At 38.7% G+C, this 16,906-nt stretch overlaps 1 protein-coding gene across 1 annotated transcript in view; it reads right to left on the reverse strand.

The window, feature by feature from the left end:
• Positions 1-2,801: 2,801 nt before the first annotated feature.
• Positions 2,802-16,906, reverse strand: part of inpp5d (inositol polyphosphate-5-phosphatase D) — a 127,917-nt gene continuing 113,812 nt past the window's right edge. The window contains exons 25-27 of the mRNA XM_028794802.2: positions 7,080-7,322; positions 6,530-6,993; positions 2,802-5,178 (exon numbers count right to left, since the gene is read on the reverse strand). Coding sequence (XP_028650635.2) covers positions 5,129-5,178; positions 6,530-6,993; positions 7,080-7,322 — 757 coding nt within the window. The 3' untranslated portion in view covers positions 2,802-5,128. The remainder of the gene's footprint in view (positions 5,179-6,529; positions 6,994-7,079; positions 7,323-16,906) is intronic.

Raw genomic sequence — 16,906 nt, forward strand, 5'->3', positions numbered from 1 at the left:
TGTAAGCATACATATTAACACATGTGCAATTAAACGTGTGCATTTACGGGGTGATTTCTCAGGCTTAAAAGCTCGCCTTTTACTAAAAAGGTAAATGCAAAACTATTTTCAATCACTTTATTGAAACGCTCCCGTTAAGGATTGCAATAACATATTCGCGAGATAAAAGAACGAAGTAGGGGGAAATGGAGGAACAGCCGCAAACAGCGAAGAGCAAAAATTAATTAAACAATTGAGAACGGAGCGAGTTAAGCATACAAGCATGTTCATAAGGGAAACAAAGCACGGTGTAAAACGTAAGTTTCAATTAAGTTTATAGAAACGCTCCCCGCTGCGGATTGCAATAACATATTCGCGAGATAAAAGTTTAATGAGAAGACACGAGGTATAAATGAACCACACGCCGTGGCGCAACGTTAGGGGCAACAGTTTCAACCATTCTATGATCTGCTTCTCGCAACTGAAAGACGGCACATGGCGGATGTTAGCCGACTTGCTGACCGCAACGTTAGGGGCTTCAACTATGGCGCTGACGCCACATCTCAGTGCCAACACTTTGCAGACTGTACTTAAAAGACACGCCCTCCTCACTGGACAGTTAAAAACACCAATCAAACTAACGATGACATCAAGTATTACCCAATCAAAAGTAGGAAAGGAGGCATCTTCATAAAATGCGTGTGGGATGATTTGCATGAGACGCTGCTTTAAAAAAAAAAATGATAAAAAAAATACGGGATAAATCACGTCCAGTATTGATTCAAAACGGGACGCGCAATTTCATTCTCAAACGCGGCACGATTCCGTATTTTAAAGGACGGGTGGCAACCCTACAGTGCCAGGTAACCACCCATACAATCACATTGTGATTCAGACTAGGAATGCAATGAATGTAATTACCCCGATCTACATACAAGGCGAAAGTCTTGCAACATTCAAAGATGATGGTTTGGGATAAGTACACCATACAACATAAAAGAGCTTATGAAGCCTTGAACCGAAAAAAGCAAGATCTCAGAGATCGTAAAAAAAAAAATAGGAGGCGATGTCGTTTTACTCGCTGTAGATTTTAGTCAAACATTACCAGTTATTCCACGAGGGAGACCAGCAGATGAACTCAACGCGTGTTTAAAATCCATGCTTCTCCCACGCTCGGTTATATGTCGCGTGTTCTCGGGTAGGTGCACCAAAAAATGTATACATTTAAGCATGTAATGGGCAAACAAAAAATGAGGTATACCCGAAGGCACTGCAGTAGTACTTAATGTAACTTTACTTCTTAAATGTTAATGTTTTACTGTTTAATAATTTATACGCTTCTTATATGTTGTTCAAATTCTTTTATCAAAATACCACTGACAGCGCAATGCACGATAACATGGAGTGAATACACCATACGCATCCGCCCACGGCTGCCCTGCTGTGCGCAGATAGGAGTTGATTCTACAATAAAATAAAATAAAGATAAAAAGACTAAAACAATCATCACCCATAAAGCGTGTGTGTGTGTATATATGTGTATATATATATGTTGATATGTGGATGTGTATATGTATATATATATATATATATATATATATGTACATATGTATATATATGTGTATATGTATATATATGTTTATATGTGTGTGTGTGTATTTTATATATATACAACACAATTACATTGACAATCATGTTACGTTATTTTTAAAATGTTTCCTTTTTTTTTCATAACCTCTTTAACACACTACTTCTCCGCTGCGAAGCGCGGGTATTTTGCTAGTTCATCAATAAGACATTCATACTTAGCTCCTAATTTTCAGGTTAGCACTGGATATAGCAGGGCGTCTAGCTCTGTATGCAATTCTCTTTGTCTCCTTGTCACTGCTCAAAGTCGCACGTGACTCAGTAACATGATTTGCAACTCCTAAATGATTTTTTATCTAATTTTTCTTGCCAGTTGAGATGTGATTCATAAACTTTACAGGTGGTAGTGTTGGAGCTTCTTTTAGTACACTTGTGGTCAGATATTTGAAAGTTATACAAAAATGTTCAAATTCCTAAAACAAATTAATAACTAGAAAGCAACTTAAAGCTTTCACAGTTGACTTTGCCAGAGGAATAGTTAAGTTCAACCACATTTGTTAAGGAAATCCATTTTCATGATGTCAGTTTCAAATCTTAACACGTCCACTTAACGTCACATCATGCACTACAAATGTAAAATGCAAATAAACATGGAACACAATAAAGTAAAATAGCAATCCAGAAAATGTTTTTGAAATATAACAATACTCACATGGATTTTATAATTTTTTGCTTTATTTATAACTTTTTTTATCACTCAGGTGCTCATAGCTTTAAAAGCCAAATACAATCAGTAATAACATAATCAAAGCAAAACAGTAAAGAGTTAAAAATAAATGGAAATATTTGGAGTACCGTCTGCAATGTTAGAAACATTAACAGTCATTCATGTTTTTCAACAAAAGATTAAAATAAAATAAATGCATGTAGATATTTTCTCAACAACCTCTCATCAGCTCTTGCAGAATTTGGCCAAAAGAAACCCTTGCTGGTCATTTTGACAGAATCGTTCACACACACAGTACATTTTTTAAAAGCTGAAGCTGTGTGCTTGAAGTTTGCAGCTGTATGGTACCGTATGGCTGAAGCTGGCTGGATGGCTGCCCTGTTTGGTCTGATGTATTTGCATTTGTTAGACATACATCTGAAGTTGACTGTTTCAGGCAGTATAGAATAAAGACAGACAAAGAAGATGCAATCAAATCCATCTGATTCATCTGAACTGAGAATGTCACAGTAATGCACTGGGTAAATTTGCCTTTTCATAGTCTTTAATTTTTCAAGATAGAATTTACCCCTTGTGCTAATGTAGCCCTTCATTTCATAATCCAAAGCCATGTTGTCACTTTCCCCCAAACCTAAAAGTCTGATTCATGATTTATGAATGCTGCTAACAGTTTAGGGTTTAGACTTAGAAAGTGACCCAGTATGTATTTGCTTCAACTAAACCATCAAGCATTGTGTTTCTGACTTCCTAATTAGACAAATATCAACCTTCATAGCATGCAAAAGTCAAAACCTTGAACATACAGTATTTTCATGCTGAACCATTCATGTGGCTCATGCAGCATTGTGCAAATACCACTGAAGATTGTTTCTATAAAGATTGTCAAAAGGTAACATGTTCAGGACATAAAAGTGGTTGAGGTGGTAATCTGGGTAAATAAACAAAAGGCAGCCATACTATTGGATGTTCTTGGTGCTAGCGTGATCAGATATTTCCAGTGGACATGAAATTAGAGGGGTGAGATTAGACATGCAATAGAATTTGTGATCACATCCCAGCATACTAAAACTGCAAGGCAAGCCCAAAGGTAAATGGTGTTTTCTTCTAGATTTGGACAAAAATTATGATGAAATAGAAGCCGACAATGTATTCATGGCAGAAAAACAAAAGCTTCATGGTTAAACCCTGTGGTTTTCTGAGAGCTCACCATCTATGGCCCTATAGTTCATTAGCTTCAGAAGATATCATTTGTGTAGTTCTATCATAATACCACACACATTCTAGGTCAGTATTACAATGTTTTTCTAAAATGCCAGTCAATATACTTTTTTTTTTTTTTAAAGAATTCCACCTAACTCATGCATAACTTACTCCCAGAAATCATGTGTGATATACTTATAAGAATATTTACAGGCAATAGAACTGCAGTGTGCTGACATCCCACCAGTGAGAATTCTCAGCCTTGACTCATCCTTCGGAACAGAAAATGTTAAGGTTTTTATTGGGAGGGAGGACATACCTGTTGTCCATTTTCCATCATGTTATATTAGTATGGTAGATCATAGGTTTAAGGTAGCCTCATAACTCTTTTTGTACCAGGTCTGTGCTACATATTCACTGTCTACTTGGTTGCATCTCGTTAGGCATAACTAACAGAAAACAAAATCAGTAATGCAGTTAAGTTAGCATTTGATGTATTTGTTCAGTAATAGCTGCTTGTCATGAACTCAGCATCCTTTCCATGGCTGAAATCGCTCAAAGATTTCATTTTTCAGATGGATACTATTACTGTTTAGGATTAGCTGTGTGCTTTTGTTCCACTCTGGTAGAACAGAGGGAAAGCAGTATTTACAGATATTAGAAGGGATAAAAGAATTAAACCACTTCTATAATATGGAAGTTTTGGGGTTAAGTTGCCTTTGGATTTCCTGACTAAATTGAAATGATATAGGCTATAGTATTATCTATATTACTAAACGAAGGTTGTATATATGCACGGATGCCAGATGCCAGAAGCCAGCAGTGCCAAAAGCGCACAGCGCCTCAGCGCCCCAGAGTCACACTCAGTGGCTTCCCAGAGTCAGTAGGTGGCACCCAAACAACACAACACAACCTGTAAACTAAACTTGAGGTAAAGCGTGCACGCCAGGTTGTATATATGTACGGGTGCCAGAGGCCAGAAGCAAGCCGTGCACAGTACAACTGCCACATATACAACTTTAGTTTAGTAATTTAGACCTCCAAGCCCGGATCTGCCGCCATGGTCACTTCAGCACGCGAATCCGCCGCCATCAGCAAACGACTTCTAGCTAATGATACAGCCATAGAAAAACAAACAGAAACTGATTGCCATTCTTGGATTTGCAATTCTTTCGAGAATCGGGGGTTTGCTGGTAAAATTATAAGAGACAATGAAGATTTATTTTCATTTGACACCCATCCATTCATCCAATATCAAACCCTCCAACTCCTTAAATATAGTGAGAACAGTCAAACACTGAAGGTTAGATAAGACACAAATTTATGGCTTGGGCCATAAAAGATAAGTTAGGTAATGCAGGCATCAAGACATTTGGGAAAGAGGACACCATGATGACAACTATCACATCTCTGTGTTTCCTGCAAGTCACCACAATGTGTTTAGCCACTTGAGCTTCAGAAACAAGGTTAAATGATTGTTCCTCAAGCAACAGCCTCTGTAGCTGTTGTAGGAATGGCATTAAAAAAGTATTGTCCTCTGATGATCTCCTTCCGACAATACAGCATGAAGCAGGTCTGTGACACTTGGAATGTGCAAGGTGGGGATAAGGTTGTGATATGAATCCAAGCAGAAGCTCATCTGACCTGCCATCCCTTTTTAGTCCCTTGGACAGCCTCCTGATTCACTAAAAAAAAGAATCACATAAATCATTATCCACAATATTCACATTCACTATTACAAGAAAATAGACATCTTTCTTTGCAAAAACCAAGTCCCTTCAACTTCAGAGATTTACTTATCTAAATAAATTGTGAAGTCACATTACATGAATTATCTATTTAGTGGTGATCACTGTGAAAAGCACTATATAAAATATTTATTAATTGATTACTTCTTTCATTGACTTAAAATAGGAACTGATCATTAATCATTTACAGGAGCAAAGAAGTGCAACTTATTGTTAATGCTGTCTTAGAAGAAAAAACAAGAACAAGGGTGGAACGTGCAGTATATGTACCCTGGAATTTACAAAGTTAGCTGAAAATTCAACTTTTATTCTGATATCACAGTTATCAAACATTGGATTTGTTTGTGCATCTTATCTCAGACAGCTGCCTCGCTGTCTGCCATGTTGTTAGCCTGGCCATGTCTATGTCAGTGACTGCACAGAATTGGATTGATGCTAAACCTGCTAGAAGTGGTGACAACAGACTTCTCTTGACAAACTGTAAGGTCATTCTTCTTAATCTCAACTGCAGTATTTGTAGCTTATACAAAATATACTTTTTTTAAATGTCTGGTATAGTTTTTATCACAACAGGGTCTTTTATGTCTATCTCTTTTCAACTTGTACAGTCTCATTATAGTGACCTGCGAGAGATCTGCTCTGATCATGTCTGACTCATGTTAACCAACCAAGAGTTATATTTTTGTTTAAAAAGCTTTTTATTTCTGTCTGATTGGAAAGTTTTATAAGTTTTACAGGCATTGAACTGGGGCACCTATAACTGTCCCATGTGACTGTGTGTGAGTGTGTATGTGTATATAAAGAGCGAGTCAAAATTATATTAACATTAATGGTACTGCTGTGTATATACTTATATACAATTTTTGTGGACAATACACATATATATATACTGTCATGCACATTCACATGGGAGACAGCTTAAGGACTCTAATAATGGTAATTACCCACCAAACCAGAGGTTGGCGCTGTTCTGTAATGCCTATTCTCTTCCTCCCTCTGCAGGATGGAAGATTGATGATCTCACCATCTCTGCCGTTATTTCCGTTGTTCATCCTCCTGGAACCATCCCTTCCTACCTGGGCTATATAAGACCAGATACACCACCATTTCGAGGCTACTTGTTCACTCCCATCTAAAAAGACTTTCTTGTGTTTTTTTTTCCTTTTGCTTTCATCCAGTTATACAGGGTTTACCACAGAGGTAAAAAAACCTTGCCCCTACTATATATACTATAGTATAGTCTTAAATGTACATATAGCTGAAATACCAGCAGCTCTCACTCTATTACCTTCTTTACTGGTTGCTGGGCCGGATCTAGTTTGGCTGCTGTCTGCACCCCAGGCCTTTCCTTTATTTGGAAACTCAGAACTTTCCCGGTAGTCCTTTACAGTAGGTACATTTTTGGCTGGGAGTGGTGGCCGGGATTGAGGTCCTGCATCAGAGCGCTGTGCAGCAATTGGTTTCTTGGAAGGAAAATTAGGGGGCTGTAGGTAGGAAGGGCTGGGCCCCTTGTTCTCTGAGACAGTTAAGGAGCGCATCCTGGGGCCAGGTATAGGGGGAGCCTTATCTGCTTCAGAACCTTGGGACCTCTGGCAATCTTGGGGTGCTGGTATCTCTTTACGGGCAGCAAATGAAGTATCCTGCTCTTTGCGGGCTGAATGCTTTTGCTTGTGTGACATGGCTCCATATAAGGGATTATCAAACATCTCTGGAGCCTTGCCATCTTCTGAAGTAGTGAGAGATTTCTGAGTACTGCAGTGGGAAGGAAAAAGAAAAAGAGAGATGATTATTTTAAATATCACAGTGAATGGATGTGTCTTTATGTAGCCCATGTGTACCTGAACTCTGTAGGTTTTCCAGGTGGGCGACTCACTGCCCCTTGATTGCTCTTTTTTGGGGAAAGTGGTGATCGGTTGGGAGGGGGTGAGCCTGCATGGCCCAAAACCCCTGGTGGACTTTGCTTTGGTGCCATATCATAAGTCCATGATCCCCCTGACAAAGCAGCATCTGGCGATCCCCCTGATTTCAAGCCCACTCCCATGTAGCTGGGATTGCTAATATCCATAGGGTTTTGAGGTAATCTGTAAGAAAAGAATATCATAAAAAAACTGTGATAGAGAAAACAATTAGCCAAACACCTCATAAATTTCGATTCACTTAACATGTCCAAAACAAAATCAAGCTGAGTTCTGAATCTCTTTAGGGTGCTATAACAACACTAATAGGCAACTTTTTATGTGTTTCTAAAGTTTTCTGTGATTATATTGTTTTAACATTTGTATAATCTTTACTGGGGCGGCACGGTGGTGCAGTGGGTAGCGCTGCTGCCTCGCAGTTGGGAGACCTGGGGACCTGGGTTCGCTTCCCAGGTCCTCCCTGCGTGGAGTTTGCATGTTCTCCCCGTGTCTGCGTGGGTTTCCTCCGGGCGCTCCGGTTTCCTCCCACAGTCCAAAGACATGCAGGTTAGGTGGATTGGCGATTCTAAATTGGCCCTAGTGTGTGCTTGGTGTGTGGGTGTGTTTGTGTGTGTCCTGTGGTGGGTTGGCACCCTGCCCGGGATTGGTTCCTGCCTTGTGCCCTGTGTTGGCTGGGATTGGCTCCAGCAGACCCCCGTGACCCTGTATTCGGATTCAGCGGGTTGGAAAGTGGATGGATGGATGGATAATCTTTACTATTAACAAACTTCAAAACTTCCCTATGTTCTCACTGAAAGAAATAAATGAAGTCCATTCTACATTTCCCTTCAAAATGTAAAAAATTTCAAATATGTCAATTCTTAATTTCCATTTGCTTTGCTTAATAGCTTCATCTCTTTTCTTCATTCCTCAAATCCGATAGATAGATAGATAGATAGATAGATAGATAGATAGATAGATAGATAGATAGATAGATAGATAGATAGATAGATAGATAGATAGATAGATAGATAGATAGATAGATAGATAGTGTGGCACCCGGTGGGGTTTTTCGCCCGGCCGGGATGCCCAGGAGGAGTGGAGGAGGGCTTGTGCCTCCTCCAGGACACGAGGGGGCGTCCTCCCTGGTTGCCTTGGGGACCACGGGTACAGAGCTTGGAAGCTCAACCCTGTAGGGGCCCGTGGATGCCTTGGGAGCCCTGGACCTCAGTACTTCCGCCACACCCAGAAGTGCTGAGGGGAAGAGGATTGGGGACACCCAGTGGACTTCCGGATACACCGACAGAGCTGCCGCCACACAGGGGTGTGGCTACAGAAGCCCTTAGGATGCACCTGGAGCCCATCCGGGGTGTATAAAAGGGGCCGCCTCCCTCCAATCAGGGGCAAGAGTCGGGTGGAAGAGGACGAAGCTTGGTGGAGAGGAGTGGAGGTGGACCAGAGACTAATAAGGCATTGTGTTGTGGCCAGGACTTAAAGGGGTGATTGGTGCTTCGGCACTGGGTTTGTGCTCACGATAAGTGTAAATAGTAGTGTGTACAGAGAAAGAGTATGAAAACTATGAATGCTCAAGTCAAGTGTATTCTGCAATGCGCAGTTACTGGTTAATTAATAATTATTAATTAATAAACTTGTGCAATTCGTATTTTTTTATTTCTCTTCATGCAGTAAACAAGAAAATATATGTAGACTTGTAACAGAATGTAGCAGAATAGATTACATATAATATGCAAGATTTCAATTAACTCTGTGGAATGCCTTTTAATACATCACTGAGATTAAGTGTTAAAAATGTACCTTGTTATCTTTTTTAATTTTGGAATTTTCAAACTGGTTGCAAAGAATTAGAAAGGAGGGTGAAGGTAAGAGAAGGCTACAAATTATGGACATTACATACAACAGGTAGTTCACACCTAGACTCCCATTGCTATTAAACTGTGATACTTTGGTGAACTTAACAAAGTTTTGATAAAGGCTAATGTGGCTGTGTCCTTAAAAACACAAATTTTGTGAGTTATGGATTATGGATGAAATTCAATTAATTCATCCATTTTCATACCCCCTTAACCTAAAAGTAGGGTCAATACTAGGGTAATTTAGAACTGGCAGTCAACTTAACATGCATGAGTTTAGAATGCTTGAAAGAATATTGGAGCATCATCAATGAATGCCACACAGAGAAAATGTGCAAATGCCACACAGACAACATCTGAGCATGATGTTTAAACCCATTCTTTTGGAGCTGTGAAAGAACGCTAGTAAAGACTGTACCACCATGCAACCCTCACAAGAACAAGTACAATATTATTTATAAGCAATAAAATCATCTATTTCTAAACACCCATGTTTCTTTGCTTCCCTTTGTTCACAAACACAATCAAGTTTCTGCATATGTTTAAAATTATATTTGTTTATTTTACCAGATTAAGATATATTAATTTTTTTAAGTAATATTAAACTGCACAGCCCCAGGTCAGACTCCCTCATGATATTTTACTTCCTACTATATGTTAAAACTTTACATTTGTTTCCATTAAATGTGACTTGTCATATAATGTCTTATCTATGAATTATGTCAGTAATTAGTTAACATATTCATGGGCATTGTTATGATTATATTTGATCGATTAATTGATTTTAAATCTTTTCTAGCTTGTTATGATGTTTTCCTTCTCTTCAGGAGGTTTTATTTTAAGACAGTTAATTGTTTCTCTCATCTTATTTTTGTTATTACATGAAGCCATTTTCTGTAAATGCCATTGTTTTGTGGTTTATTTGTGTCATGGACTAGGAGTCCCAAGTACTAAAGAGTTCCAAAGCACCTTAGAAGGAAACCCATCAAATCTGGTTAACAACAAGGGCAAACAAGAATCTTTACATATAAAAATATTTATTCTTCACAAGAAAAATGCTCTGAAGCTCTGAAGAGCACAAAAGGCATAAAATGCTTGTTAAAGGCAACTCCAAATTTAAACAGCGTCCCAATACAAATTCCCCAGCATAGTCGAAAAAAAGCAATACGTCAAAAAAATCCAGTGGATCATTAAGCACAAACAAAACACAAGAATTCACCACTCTGAAGCACATTCACAATGAACTGCCCGTGGAAGACTCTCAAGATTTATAGAACAGATGGCAGTTCCTGGTGGTTATTGGCAGGTGGACCACCCCAAAACACATGAAACATAAGAAAGGAAGCTTATATACATAAACAAAACCAAAAATAAAGAATGATGCACATAATCAACACAAATCAAAGACAAAAGGCATAAAACATGGATTTGAACCCATGACAGTGGAGGAGCCCTGGCTGAGACATGGCAATTTGTTGATGAATGCTGTCTTGTTGCCATACTGGTTACAGCCAGAAGTGAGCAGCATATGACATCATCATCACAACGGTTTAAAAGTTAGCATTGTGCACCTCCTGGTTGTTCAACATAGTGGATGCTAGTAAACCTTTCTTGACTGCATTTTTCAATATAGTTTTTCGTCTTCATTACTGGCTTTTTGCCTTCTATTTGGTTTTTGTGATTTGTCTGGGATGTTTTGATTTTATGATATTCTAGTTTTGTACTGCCATGACAAGGAGGCAGTAATCATTAAAAACAGGACCACAAGGCACTCTTGTGAACAAGCAAAGGTCAAAATCAAGAAAAATCAGAATCAACCAAAATACCAAACCAAAGGCAAAACTCTTACTTGTAGTCAAAGTACAAAGTGTTATTCTAGCAATACTAGCAAAAATATTTTGAGATGTGAACAGAAAAAGAGACAAAATCTGGAAGCCAAAAAAAGGTAAATACTGGAAGGACAGCCACAAAGTCACTAAAGCCAAAGCTTGACACAAAATCATAGTCAAAATATCAGACATGAAACAAAAAATTGGAGTTTCAAAGAAATTAATAGTTTTGAAAAGCAAGAAGGGTGTTTTGTATCCATTAGCTCAGGTAAGAAAAAATCCCTAGGGTTAGCTTTAAACTCATTGCATCTCTGACAACGGGGAACAACAATGCTACCCTAACAATGAGAGCACAATTTAGCACCGGATGCAAATAAAACAAAATGGTGGCTAAGGACATTAAAGTATCCTGTTTTCTTGACTTGTACCAGTATCAATCACAGTGGCATCTGTTTAAACTGTGCAGAAAATCCACAGAGATGCCTCAAGCTGCACTGATTATTTCATCACCTATGAAGAGATGGGCATCTAGGACTAAAATTGGTTTAAAGCCTGGGAAAGGAAGAGATGCCGATGCTTCAAGCTGTATCTGATTACTTTACAACCTGAACAGGTACATAAGGCAGTGACTTCAAAGTAGACAATCCCAAAAGCAAAGCATTCCCAGGATGAAATCCAAAAGCAAAGTCAAAAAAGATCAGAAGTCACAAAAAATTCAGACTAAAACAAAAACACAAGAATGATCACAAATCCAATTGAACTCACCACACCATGGGTGCATTCACAATGAACTGCAAGGCACTATGGGTTGTCTTCAGCCTTTAAAGTGCTGAGGGCAGTCCCTTGATGATGACAGACAGGTGGTCCAGCCTCTTGAGCAACCACCCACAAAACACATGAAACACGACAGAATACACATTGACATAAAGAAACTAAATAATCAGAAGTGTTAGCATAGAATATAAACACAATAAACATAAAAACAGCATTTAAATCCCAGCCATGCTGGCAGAAATAACACACACAATAAGCAATCAATCATCGAAATCTCACAGACTCACCAACACCTCAAGCACATTCAATGAACTGAAAGTGTCTGCTTGTTTCCTCAGCCTATATAGGGTTGATGGCAAACTGTTGATGAAGATAGACAGGTGGCCCCGCCCCTTGGGAAACCACCCACAAAATACAAAGAACATAACAAAACAAGCATAGACACATAGAAATTAAATAAAATAGAAAACTAATAAGAAGCAAAGAATAATGTAAATAATTAACAAAAGGAACACCATTAACATAAAAAGTATCACAAATGGACAAAACCAAAAAATGGAATTTAAACACCAGACAGTGAGTAGACTTGGATGAAATATAACACATGTGGGGCTCAATCAGGCACATTAAAAAAAGGATGGACGCTGTAGCAGAAACCTATGAACGAGGTATCCATTTAGTTGTATTCTAATTACTTATTCTATATAATATTCAGAAACAAGGTGCAGTGCCTAGCTTTCTTACCTCACAGCTTCAGGGGCTCAGGTTTATTTCTTAGCCTTGTTACAGTTGCCTTGTTCGTGTGGGTTGATTGCTCTCTGTGACTGTGTTCACTGAAATACAAGGGCTCTTTGCAGGACTGATTACCACCCTAGGCCCATGATAGAGGGTACATCACATATTCAAGGGCACCAGTGGAATTTAAGGAGAAGTGCATTTGACACTGAAGCCAGAAAGCACTTCTTTATGCAGAAAGCTTTGGAAATCTGGTACAAAGTACTGAGATATGTAGTTGAAGCCGAAACCCTGAGAACCTTTGAAAAGTATCTGAATGAGATATTTGGATGGATTAGCTATTAGGTAAACAAACGAGCTTGAAGGACTGAATTGTCTCCTCTCATTTGTCAAATTTATTATGTCCTTCTTATGTTTTATAGACATTGACATAATATATTTCTAAAAGATATTTGTGAGCAAAGTTGCTTGCATGCTGCCAACCAGCAGACTAGGACATGAGAAAATATATTGAGCAAGTACCATGGAGGACACATGTGCATACCAGCTGGACGAGTAAACATCTTTTTGCCCGGATGGAGGGATATAAAGGATGGACTAGAGGAAGTCGGAGGACAGGAGCAGTTCCATCTCCCATACGACAGGTGGCAGTAGTCCTCTTGAGGCATCCCAGTTTGGACACCCACAGGGGTACATGGTAGTTGGAATCCAGAGCCCTGTCAGGGTTCATGGGTGCTGTTAGTAGGGAAGACTTCCACATGCCCCAGAAGTACATTCAAGAGAACACCCTATGGCACCAGAAACATTCCTTGGTGCAACTTATAAGAAGTCCGCCACCTCACCTGGATGAGTCAGAGTCATGAGAAAGCAGGCAACACTCAACAGGAGGAGCAGAACAAGAAAGAAACAAAGACAATTCACTTGCCTATAGTTGTGGTTTGGTTGTTTTTGCAAACTTGTTGATTTCTATTGTGTAATAAAATCCTTATTTGAACCCAGGACTGTGTTGAGTATTATTGTGTCTGAGGTTTGGTACTTAGTGGCACCTGCTTGTGGTCACCACAGTAATGCTTATAACACACATGTAACAGTGAGGAGCTAGCAATATAGTGACAGAACATTGTTAAAATGTTTATTGCATATTGCTTATGTAGTGAATAATTTGAGATGCTGTTATCACAGAAGTACAATATGTGATGAAGATATACTTTTCGAAATGCACTATAAACATGGCACCACCTTTCTGCAATTACTATTGTTAATATAGTTCAGGTAGTTAAAAATAATCAGAGTAAGAATTCCCAGAGAAAAATACACTTTCAAAGTTCAGAAATGTCTAGATGACATAGTCAGCATCAACAAATATCAAAAATAAATATAGCATAAAAGAATATTCACAGCTTTCTTACTGATTGCAAAGGTGATTGCAAACTGGAAATGAAATGGATTTTGAAATTAAATAATAATTTTGCTTAAACGTATTGAAGGTTGTGAAAGTAACAAGTAACAACAGAGCACACTAGTTATTTGATTCTTGCATCTTTTAATTGCACTGGAAATCCTTGAACTGTCATCTTATAATTAGACAACTGAGCTCTGTCACTGGTATTAAAATTGCATGGTTTATGTATTCATGTACTAAGTTAACCAGTACGCAAGAAAATGACATAAAATATGACAACTATAAAGAAAATTGTATTTTTAGACTTGCAGAATAGTGTGTCCATGTTAACATATTTTAGTATTAAAATAGTATAAAAACTAATAAAATCAAACCAAAATTTGTTAAAAAACTAAAACTAAGAAAAGAATGATAAAGTAAATAACAACTAAAACTATAAAACAATGAAAAACTAAAACTTATTAAACACTAAAAATTGAATGAAAAATGAAATAAAACCTAAAACTAAAAAAATGCTGTCTCAAGGAGTTCTGTGGTTGCATTTATTTTTGTTTTGGTGAATTTTTGAATATGATTCATTTTGAATCCTATCTCTCACACTGCCATTATTGTTGTGCAGTTGCTAGGCTTATCAACCAGAGGTGTCTGTTGTGTCTTTTCCATGATGGGATAAAAGTTGGTGTCACACTTTCTGAATTGTGTGAGTTTGCAAATCCTAAGAAAGAACTTTGTACTACTTATTACAGATATTAGGTTGATCTTCCGGATTTGAATCTACTTTGTTACCTGACTTTGATTCTCGTCTCTCGCTTTGAATTAATCTCCTTTCGGACTCTTAATATTCCTCACTGTATCTTTATTTAATCTGATTTTTGTGTCATCTTTTGGGACCTGTTTAATTCTCATTTTCTAACTTACTGGTGTTTACTTTAGTTTGCTTTTCTTACTCCCCATATCCTGATCTTTAATTAAAGGCCGTTTTTTTACTGCTCCTATATACACAGTCATTACAACAGTAACAAAACCAGATCACTATAAACAAAATGGCCGCCACACTCAAAAATCAAGTACAAAGTGGCTATGCCCACAAATAACAAAATGGAGGTGAAATGTAAAATAAGCATAACAGTAAAAAATACTAACATCATGTAAATAATCAAAATTAATTCAGTGGTTATAAAAAATAACAACTAGAGTGCAAAAAAAATCACAACAGGCATTTCATCTGCTGAACACTTATTAACTTGTCCTAATTGGTTGCCTCAATGCCAGAATTAGGCATGTTCTTATCCAGCTAATATTAACATGATTTACAAATATTATTAGCTTAAATTCTGCATTTTTACATCATTTACATACATTACATTTACAGAAACAGCTCCAATTCTTTTAATCAAATTGCCCAACACAAGGGAAGAATACAGGGGAAAACTGTGGTAAATACGCAGTAAAATAATAAAATGTGTGACCTTTTTAAGACACTTTACACAGGTTTTGAACATCTGTCTACCATGTAGAGCAGTTTGTTGGCCACAAATCCCTCCCAAACTCAACTACTGTCTCTCATACTCCCTTCACTCTTGTCTAGGTCTGATTTTGTACTTTTTAGACCGTCACAGGTGGAAACGTCATCCACACATGCCTCAATGGTTCAGGACAAATCTCCGCCTCTTGATCCTCCCTCCCAAATTAATTTTCAATTTTTTAAAGGAAGGAATGGAATGATGACTCCCTTAAATTTGAAAAAAAATGCAGTTGTTCTCGTTAATGGCCAACGCACGCATCAGTCCATGCCACAAGGACCTCACTTCGTAATAGAGAATGACTTATTATATCGGGTCACCGAGCAGGAGGGGGAGGTCTGGAAATTGTTGTTAATCCCACGAACCTTCTAGCGGAAGGTTTGTGAATTGGCACATTCTCACCTCCTTGGAGGCCATTTAGGCACCAAAAAAACCTTAGAGCGGATTAAGCTCAGATTTTATTGGCTGGGAATTAATAAGGATGTTCGCCATTTTTGTACTTCTTGTCCGGAGTGTCAATTATGTCAAATTCCTTGGAGGGACCGTGCTCCTCTCGTTCCCCTTCCCCTAACTGACGTTCCCTTTGAAAGAATAGGGGTTGATATAGTGGGACCCTTAGAGCCCTCAGCCCGAGGACACAAACATATATTAGTCCTCATGGATTATGCAACCTGATACCCGGAAGCTGTTCCTTTGTGCTCAGCTACATCTAAAGCAATCACACGGGAACTAGTAGGGGTCTTTGCGCGAGGCGGCATCCCTAAAGAAGTCCTAACAGACCAAGGGACGCCTTTTACCTCGTAAACGTTTAGGGAAACGGCCAAATTACTGAAAATAAAGCACTTAAAGACCGTGGTGTTTCATCCTCAAACCAACGGTCTAGTAGAGAGGTTTAACCAGTCTCTCAAGCAGATGCTTCGCAAAGTGGTCAGCGGGGATGGGAGGAATTGGAATCAACTCCTGCCGCTCGTTCTATTTGCATACCGGGAAGTCCCACAAGCCTCTGCATGGTTCTTACCTTTTGAATTATTATACAGTCGACAACCCTGGGGTATATTAGATATTTTGAAAGAAGGTTGGGAAGGAGAGGCTCTTCCCTCTACAAATATATTGGAATATATTGTGCAATTACGTGATAGATTTGTAAAAATTCGGCCTATTCTAAAAGTCATATGGAAGAGGCGCAAGCAGCACAGGCCCATTATTATGATTGTGGCACAATGCTCTGAAAATTCCACCCGGGGGATCGTGTCATGGTGTTGGTTCCCACCACCCATTCTAAATTACTCGCCCATTGGCAAGGCCCTTATGAAATTAAGGAGAGGAAAGGACTTGTCGACTATTTGGTGAAACAACCCAATCGTCGACCAAGCGAGCGGATTTACCATGTGAACTTGCTGAAGCCATGGAAGGAGAGGGATCCCAATCCCTCCTCCGCTCAGCCATGCTCATTCTTTGCTCTAATAGACACCCTTAATTTCGGTGAGGAATTAACTTTCAGACAGAGATTGGAGCTGGAGTCAGCTATCCTGTCTGTTCCAGTGGTGGTGAGTGAGAAACCCGGAAGGACCTCTCTGATTGCGCATGACATAGTGACTGAGCCTGGAGTTATCATCCCAGAGGCAAAGAAAGTCGA

The sequence above is a fragment of the Erpetoichthys calabaricus genome, chromosome 2 (genome assembly GCF_900747795.2).
Source record: "Erpetoichthys calabaricus chromosome 2, fErpCal1.3, whole genome shotgun sequence".
NCBI classification, from domain to species: domain Eukaryota; kingdom Metazoa; phylum Chordata; class Cladistia; order Polypteriformes; family Polypteridae; genus Erpetoichthys; species Erpetoichthys calabaricus.